General features: G+C 30.9%; 1 protein-coding gene across 1 annotated transcript; it reads right to left on the reverse strand.

Moving 5' to 3' along the window:
• Positions 1 to 1,971: 1,971 nt before the first annotated feature.
• LOC111704157 (uncharacterized) lies at positions 1,972 to 7,437 on the reverse strand. The gene is made up of 6 exons (XM_023476300.1): positions 7,000 to 7,437; positions 4,720 to 4,746; positions 4,109 to 4,191; positions 3,979 to 4,006; positions 3,084 to 3,114; positions 1,972 to 2,174 (listed from the first exon to the last, which is right to left on the reverse strand). Exons 1-6 carry the CDS (start codon positions 7,117 to 7,119, stop codon positions 2,071 to 2,073), a joined length of 393 nt encoding a protein of 130 aa, XP_023332068.1. The 5' UTR covers positions 7,120 to 7,437; the 3' UTR covers positions 1,972 to 2,070.
• Positions 7,438 to 9,614: the final 2,177 nt, after the last annotated feature.

A 9,614-nucleotide genomic window follows, 5' to 3' on the forward strand; every position in this document is an offset into this window, starting at 1 on the left:
TTGATCTCAAATTAAAATAAAGTTGAGTAAAACATTTTCAAACGAAATAACTGCAAAAAGTCTTTAAAATCTAATCGAGAATGTGGAAGAAGACATTCTAAACTATTCATAACATCAATAGTCATGTTTTGTGGGACACCCTGTATGTAAATGCATGAGATTGAGTGACAAATATATCACGATAAGTATCCATCCTATACTTAATGGTAAATGAGGAGCCTTAATTACTGTTCTCTGCCAATCTTTAATAACAAGTAATTGTTAAAAGATTTTATGTTATATTTTATATTCCCCGAGATAAATTAGTATACAGGGTGTCCCACGAAACATGACAGTTGGTAAATAGTTAGGAAAGTCGTCTTTTATATACTTTATTAGATATTAAAGGCTTATAGCAGTTTATTTTGTCAAAAAATCTTTTCTGGAACATATTTTTCTTTGAAACCAGTTTTACTATACCATGACTCCCGTATAGTATTTGTATTATTGTCTTTGGTATCAAACAACTTAACAAACTATGGAAGAAGACATTCTAAACTATTCACAAACTGTCATGTTTCGTGGGACACCCTGTATATACAGTGATTACCAGAAAACTCTAAAATAGGAAGACGGCTTTATAACAATACTGTTTTTGATGTGTTATACTAGTTATAACTTATACTAGCCTCTTATTAAGTCACAAATTAAGTGAAATGGGTCTGTTTACACTGCACAATTGCCGAATCCCATGCATATTGGACTTTATAAAGTCATAAATTGCGTCTAAAAGTCGTCGTCTTCCTATTCCAGATTTTTCTGGTTATCATTGTAGATTGGAGGAATTTGAGTTATATTAAGATAAACGCAAAGAATTTTACTTTCCAGTAATCCTATCCAATGGGTCACGTACGTCGTACAGGGCTGGGCGTCGTTTCTGGGGAACGATAGTTCTTTAATTCCCAGGAACGAGCGATTAAAAAAATGTAAAAACTCGCCCAGTCCTTCACATAGACCGCTTAATCTGTATTCTGTCCATGCAATATGAATTAACAGTTCTACTCATATAGTACCGTTTAATCTGTATTCTGTACATGCAATATGACCTAAAAGACGATTTTTCTATCGTTATCCATGCGGCAGGTTTAGTTAATACATTATTAGTCCAACTTCAACAGTTTCCAGCGGAAAATGTTGGTCTCGGAATTTCCAAAACGTGGCCGGCTACTTGTGTATAAACATAAAAAATAAAGTATAACAGGTAACATTGAAGCAACGCTGAAGTGCATTTGATATGGTCAAAAACAAATAGTTTTCTACTAAGTTATTAAATTGTTTAAGTGAAATGGGACTTTTTACACTGAACAATTGCTATAACCTCATGTACATTTGACTATTTAAAGTCATAACTTGCGTCTAAAAGTCGACTTCATCTACCAGAGTTTTCTGAAACATGATTTATAGTTTGAAATATTTACTGTCTACGACATTGGGCTGCAAAGATATAGAGATTAAAAATCTGAGTTTGTTCCAAAGACTTAATTTTAAGGAAAACAAAATAAAACTTCGCGCAAAAAATCGGCATTCAAAGTACATCGTTTATAAAGAAAAAATGCTTTGATTTTAGTTTATTTGCATTCATACCATATTGTTTTTTTTAAGAGCTAATTCTTGTTTTTAAAATTTTGAATATTATTCAATGTCAGTATTTGTTATTAAAGGGATTTATAAAAAAGCTTTCAAAAAGTCTGTTTAACATTAGATATTTTTTTAGCGTTAAATAGCTGAATTTCTTTTAGGAAACCCACGAGTATCCAAGGGGTAACATAGGCTAAACAAAATTTATCTTTTTTTTCTAAATTACATATTCTTTTTCAAAATTAGTTTTTTAATTCCACTGGCAACGCCGGGCAATCCAGCTAGTATTACATAAATGTATACGTGTCTGTTTTTATGCATATATGAAAAGTTTATAATTAGAAGAGCTTTATTATATAGATATTTATTTTCGGTATACATACATGCAATGGTTTTAAACATTGTAAGACACGGTACATGACATTGTATAGAAATTTTCCATTGTTTTCATCTTTATATAAACATAATACTAAGGAGAAGTGCACTGAAGAGGTGGAGGAATGATCGTGATATTGTGGCATCGTTACACAGATCTTTAGAGGAGCACCAACAGTATTCTAATACAGTCAATCAATTGATATTCTAAATTATATATACAGGGTTACCCTCAAAGGATAAGACTGTAAAGACGACTTGAAAGTCATGTAATATGATACTTATAAAGTTAAATTCAGTCTTCTGAGTTAAATAAAGTTTTGTAATGAATTTTTTCAGTATTTGTCCAAGAAAGAAACAAGTTTACAGGGCCAGAGAATCGTAAATATAAAGAAACAGACAGTATTAATTTCTTACAGTCGTCTCTGAAGTCTCATCCCTTGGTGGATAACCCTGCACAAAATACCGACTGGAAATGGAAAACAAATTGCAAAAAGAAATTTTAGTTAATACTGTGTTGTTACAATTACAGTACAGGAGAGGATAACGATTTTCGTAAAATTATCCGTATTCCGATAAAAAGGGGGTTTTGATCTTAGAGTAAAAATATACTCATCTTTTCCACGGGACACACCTCACGAGCCGTGGTACATTTGAATTTCCGAGCCGGGTCAACCTTTCCGGTCCCAGTATCGCCCGGACATTGGGTAAATAAGGCAGACACTTAACAGAACTAGCCCATGACTAGCCGGTGCAACAAGGTTGACGCGGTCAGACTTTAGGTTGAATTTACTTTTACTAAAGGGTCAGGGGTGACAGTTTGTACTGTATCGCCCGGACATTGGGTAAATAAGGCAGACACTTAACAGAACTAGTCCATGACTAGCCGGTGCAACAAGGTTGACGCGGTCAGACTTTAGGTTGAATTTACTTTTACTAAAGGGTCAGGGGTGTGTGAGACCATTATCATTATTATTTTTTTGTCGACACAAAACGCCTATTAAATCATTTAAAAACTTAATATGAAATTCATTATTAAGATGTTTCAATTAAAAATCCTTAAATTTGGTAAAATTTGATTGATGTTTTACCTAGTCCATCTTTAGAGGTAAAGCACAAATCCTAAATATCGTTTTAGTAATTAGTATCTGATAAATCTCAAACTCTAATTTTAAAATCCTTTTATTTTTATATGATGCATAAACTCTATTTAAAATCCTTTTATTTTTACAACGTTATGCATGAACTCTGTTATTTAAAATCCTTTTATTTTTACAACATAATGTACGGATTCTGTTATTTAAAATCCTTTTATTTTTACAACATAATGTACGGATTCTGTTATTGAAATCCTTTTATTTTTACAACATGATGCATGCATTCTGTTATTTAAAATCCTTTCATTTTTACAACATAATGCATAAATTCTGTTATTTAAAATCCTTTTATTTTTACAACATAATGCATGAATTCTGTTATTTAAAAATAAAATTAACCAAAGTATAAAAGGTTGATGCACATCTAAATTATGAAGTTAAAAAATCGGATTTAGAGTTCGCCAAATAGGTCGCAAAGTTTGAGGTAAGTATTCAGCGCTGAAAACTTTAAAATTGATAATATCTTGATCAATGCTTGATCTCCTCTTTTCAATAATCTTAAGATTATTTTAATGTTTTATAGCTTTGTTATCCAGGAAAGTGTATAAAATTCAACTAATCAGAGTGGCGTGTAGAATTCCGAAAAGCCAATCAGAAGCCGGGAAATTTGATATTTTGCGCGCCATTTAATGAAAGGATTTACATTGGTTGAAATCCAGTCTGATTATACAAAAATAGTGGAAAAGAGCGGATTAAGCAGAAATCAAAAGTGTCCATAGTGGATATTCAGATCAAGCGATTAATTCTAAAGTTGTTAGCTCAGTTCTTTTATGCCAACTAACCCAACAAGTCACCGGTCAGCATTGTAAAATTATATTTAAAATCTTACCATGTGCATATCAATTACAAAACAGCCTCTATGAAAATATTAACCAATGTTTTTTGTAGATTTCAGCAGTAAATTTATATATAACATTTTGTTTTGAATTGAATTTGTAATATAATTTTTGGTTAAATCCCTGAAAAGAGTTGAGAATCCTGGACGCCTGTCAGGAGCCAGAAACTCTCCATACTGATTAAAGAGGTAGGGTGGCTGGGATATCTAGAGAACTTAAAATGTACCCATTCTCCTTGGACTAATCCCAGGAATGTAAAACTGAAAGTTTTTCTTGGAAATTTCCATAATAAATTGATTAAAGCTCGCTAAACACTAAATAGTGTAACTATATAAACTTAGATTTTTTCGCTTATACTTCAGTTTTTTTTGTTTTTCCCCAAGCGATATATTTTGCTTAAGACTAATTTGAAACAGTAAATTGCATAGCAGAATTATGATAGCATATAGCATAAATGTTTTATTCATTTCTAAAATTTTAGATGCAAAAAAACTTTCTTGAACTCTGTAATGCACAACAATACTACTCTGATTAAAGATTAAATAAAAAAGTGCAAAAATAGAAAATATAGAAAAAAAGAAAAAAATGTTACTCCGCAAAATTTAGTATTTTTGTTTTATCAAAGCAACAGTTAAAAGTTGAAATAGAAGATTGGCGAGAAGCACCCTGATAGCGTTATAGTAATTTGAAATTTTTATATTGTTGAATAATATTAATATATATTTACGTATTACCTTAATACAGGAGGAAGATTCACCACACTGAAAAAAAAACTTTTTTTATAAACAAATATATATGTGCAGAGGCCGAGGGTGCCTCTTTGAACACGTGAGTAAATTGACGACTTTTTTATCTTAACAAATTTATGTGAATATAGTTATTGTATAAGTACTAAATACAGTTTTTATGAAAAAAATCTAGTTCTGAGATACAAAAAAATACATATATTTTACCCAGTTTTGGGAAAAAGGTAATTTGTTAAAGGGACTGTTAAGGTAAAATGAAAGGGGGTATGGCTGAAACCTAAAAATTTTAGGAGTTGATTCCGACCAATATTATAGCCCTATCTGATGTCCCTGTCTCGCGAAATTGATATTAAACTGTGTCAAAGTTATACCAAAACTCAAATGTGATATGGTATATGAATCAAAGTTTTAAACAGATCATATTCAGCAAATACGAAACGATACTGAAAATTAGGCTAACCCAGAGGTACCTAGGAATTGTAGACACGCTCTTATTATAATGAATACAATACTTATTTATTTTTAATAGATATAATCATAAAAATGGATTAAATCTTGATTTGTCTGTATCACGTGACCAGAATTTCCCCCAATGGCAGCTAGTATCTGGTCACCTTGCTCCGTCTGGTTTCCACCAATGGGTGTTCAGTATCTGGTCACGTTGCTCTGTCAGCCATATTATGTATATATGAAAATTTTTGTATAACCTTAACATAGATTTATATCAATTTCTCGAGACAGGGACATAAGATAGAACAGTTACTAGTCGCGATCAACGCCTATAATTTCTATGCATTAGCCTTTACCCCCTTTCATTTGACCTAACAGTCCCTTTAAACTTGTGCCTCTTCCTTGATATATGTATTGGACAATGTGTTAAATAAATATTGGAATTCTCTTCTGTATCAATTATCAAAGATAAAAGCATACAGATAGTGTAGATAAGTCATAGAAGATCAAAACAATTTGTTTTAGTCCCGTATTGATAATTTAATCTGTTTATATATAATATTTGTACTAAATGTTTATCATTATTCGAAATAAAATGTTAATCCGTATTCTGCATTCCGCGAATTACCCTTTAACTGCCAATTAGATTTTCAGTTTGAATTTTCCAAATTTACTTATTTTTCCATATTCAGGATAGTAAACATCTTTTTAGCACTTTTCAGTGCAAAATAATATTTGATACTGTGGCGCAACACATCCTCACTGAGATCCACAGAGCTTGGCCATTGGTTTAACATTTATAACTTTCTTATACTTTTTCTAATAGCCCTGAGCATTTTCATTTAAAAAATATAGCGGGCATGTTTCTGTCTCTAGTGTTTCAGATGAAATTGGCAAAATCCATTTACAGGGTTACCCACAAAGGATGAACCTTCAGAGACGATTGTACGGAATATGTTTAGTCCGTTTTCTTGCATTAATGGTTCTTTTTGGACTAAAACTGGCCTAATTCTGGTATTGTCAATTTATTATATGCATCAAAATACTTAATTTGAGTGAAAAATCTAAAAAATCAAACTTCAAATCATGATATCGACTACTAACTAGTGAAGATGTATGACTTGACTATACTAATCGACTACTAACTAGTGAAGATATATAACTTGTTGGGTCGTCTTGACAGTCTCCTCCTTAGTGGGTAACCCTGTATATATATCTGCGTAAGATTATGCATGCCCACTTTGTATGTCCTATTCAATCAATAATTTCATGTCCTATTTTCAAATTATAATCTTGATCTTATTTTATTGCCTGAATCTCTTGTCAAGTTTTGGATAAAAATCTCAGAAAGCTTCATAAAAATACATACAATACATACAATACATGATTTGGTTCGATTAACCTTAGAATTGAGTTTTCTGGCACTTGCATTGTGCCAGAAAGTAGAGAATTCTCATCCTGCCAAATCAAGACGTTAAATTTATTTCTTACATTGTAGTCTAAAACCAGTGACACACCCATTCAGGATTTATTTCAAGCAATAAAAACAGTTGTGACAAGTAAATAAACTGAACGCGAATCCCTAAATCTTTGCAATCTTATGTTGTATATTTTGGATTTCAGAGTGTAAGATCTGTAAAACCAAATACTTTTAAGAGATTTATTGCCAAATATGAAAAGAATATTTTTATGGACCCAGGGAAGGTGTATGAACCGTAAAATTAAAATATCGACATTTTTCTAAGTAGAAATATTCGCAATGATTTAAAATTTTAATGATCATAGTTTGAGTAAAAAAAATATTCCTTGATAGTTTACCTCTACGGAAAAGCGTTTATCAGGTATAGGTTGAATATAGCAGCGAGTACCAGATACCAGGGGCAGCATACAACAGAGGGGAAGAGAGAGGGACAGCATGGGAGATATGCGGGGTCTCATCCTCAACCACTTTTATTAAAACATTTCTCTGTTATCTATTTGTCAATAGTTATATATTCGTATTCGTATTGATTTTTCTAACTAGCACAAGCCTCTCACTTCAGGGTAAAAGGTGAACTTCAAAACCTACTGCATGCAAGTCCTCTGGCATACTGTCTTCGAATGGCTTGATTTAACTAAACCAGGCAAAATCTATATTTAGACCCAATAAAAAGGTATTTTGTGCAGAGGAGACGTCAGTAAAAATAGCGTTAGTAAACAATTAGCTTAACGAAACCACTGTTTATTTAACTTTATATAACTTCTATGATGAAAGCTGACTTTTAATATTGCTCATTTTGATCTTAAAGAAAATAAAACAAACAAAATTTTTTTTTCTCCATATGTAATGAGTATTATTTAATATGAATTCTAGGTAGATGAGGAATACATAATCATGGGATAAAAAAGAAAAATTCATTAGTTTAATTCTTTTCATAGAATAATATTTTGGTACTAAATCAAAAAATATCCATATAAAGGACAAACTTATTTCATTTGTTTTAAAATTGTTAGCATCATTTCAAGTGCATGAGTCTCCATATAAAGATGGCAATGCCCGATTAACAAGGGTACCCTTGATACCTTTATCTGATCATTGAAGGGAGGGACCGCCAATGTATGGTAGTTGAACTGAGAATGTAGTATTGTGGAGAATTTTTTAGGATTTATTTAAGACATACAAAACGTTTTAATGAGGTATAAGAAAAGACCTTTTGCGCAAAGTCGACGTTCAAATTCATTCATTTAGGTGGTATAGATTTGAGATTAAATGACGACGAAGAAAAATATATAAAAATTTTTCTATAAACTAATTAGATGTTAAGAAACATATTTCTCAATAGAAATTTGTCAATAAATCAGTGTTATTTCTTTTCCTTCATTATATTGAATTTTTTATTCTATACGAATTTGTTCATTTCTACAAACTCTTCAAACGTCTTTTCAATAAAAATTCCAGAAAATCTACAGAAAACTTTTGTGAAAAATGAGACATTACAGAAACTAAAAACTGAATAAAATTACTTATTTTCGGTGATGAGAGTTAATTTTTATTTTCTCATCCTGTTCCTAAACAACTAATTAGTTTACTGTAGAATTTTTGTTACTTTTTTGTCGTCGTTATTTAATAATTAAAACAAAGTTCTCAAAATATAACCCCCCAAATGGATGATTTTGAACGTCGACCTTGCGTTCAAACTCAGTAATTGTACATCATTGTATTATGTCTTAAATGAATCCTAAAACAATTCTCCACAATATTATATTCTCAGTTTAACTACCATACCATACTACTCCCTTTAATGTGGAAGATATTGTCGATTTTCTATTTTTAAAACTGTTTAATTGAGGTGATTGCTTCCTGCAGTAGAGAAACCACAATTGAAAAAGATTAGTTTTCAAAATGTTCAACATTGATTTCTAATTAATACTTGATCAGGCAACGCTTTAAAGTGTACAGTTGTGAATCGGGCATTGTCATCTTTGCATGGAGGGTCACTTGAAATTACGCTTACAATCCCTTTAAGAGAACATTTAAACATAGAAATAAACCTAGTATTTAATATTTAAACTATCCTGTTCCTTGCGTAACTAAGGACTGTTGGATGAGGATAATATGTGTCCGTCCCGAGATACCCGAAAGTTGGCTCTATCCCTTCCCCCCTTTCTATCCCCGTTCTCACTCCAACTTCAAGTAACATCATCAATATATACCGTACAATTACAATTCTATTCATATTCTCCGTCAACTACCGTAAAATATAAGGTTTGACCGTTGGGTTTGACTTGTCAATTTATGAATTTTAGGGTCACCGTATGCAATTATGGGTGAAACAATTACATCAAAAATGTCAAATCCTGTTTGCACTGCAGCAAAATATCATACAATAGCAAGTTAGAAGCAACATATATAAAAGAAATAGATTGAAAAAATCAAAACTTTTTAAATTTTTCAATTTTTCAATTTTTCAATAATTAAAAATTAGGAAAGGTCGATTTTTAATTTTTCAATAATTAACATAAGGAAAGGTTGATTTTCAATTTTTTCAAAAACACGTGTTTTTCCTTATAATTCGCTTATTTTTTCAGAGATTTTTCCAAATTTTACGTTTTTTTCTAGCTTACATTAGTGATTTGATTTATACAAAAAAGGCAAAAATTAGATGAGTTTATAAGTTATAAAGAAAAATTCTCAAATATTTTTTATCAAATTTATCAAAGAAAACTTTAGAACGTGTATTTGAACATTTTTATCAAAAGAGTGCCAAAATAGTTTTACCCTTAGTATGATTATTTTTGTTTGTTCTGTTATCACTAAAATTAGGAGGAGTTAACTTAGTATCATATAATGTAAAGTATCGAGGCTTCACTTCTCATATTAAGAATAAAATAAAATAAATAATATTATAATAAGTTCATGCATTAAATTACGAGACTACTAAAAAACTGCTTTT

This window comes from Eurytemora carolleeae, unplaced genomic scaffold (genome assembly GCF_000591075.1).
Source record: "Eurytemora carolleeae unplaced genomic scaffold, Eaff_2.0 scaffold599, whole genome shotgun sequence".
NCBI classification, from domain to species: domain Eukaryota; kingdom Metazoa; phylum Arthropoda; class Copepoda; order Calanoida; family Temoridae; genus Eurytemora; species Eurytemora carolleeae.

Bases quoted from the DNA above. Each gene is read 5' to 3' on its own strand.
- LOC111704157 (XM_023476300.1), bottom strand. From the start codon at position 7,119: ATGAGACCCCGCATATCTCCCATGCTGTCCCTCTCTCTTCCCCTCTGT. The intron at 4,192-4,719 runs GTAATACGTAAA...TAAGTTCTCTAG, and splicing joins AATCTTCCTCCTGTATTAAG to ATATCCCAGCCACCCTACCT. The intron at 2,175-3,083 runs GTAAAACATCAA...TGACTGTATTAG, and splicing joins TACCTCTAAAGATGGACTAG to AATACTGTTGGTGCTCCTCT.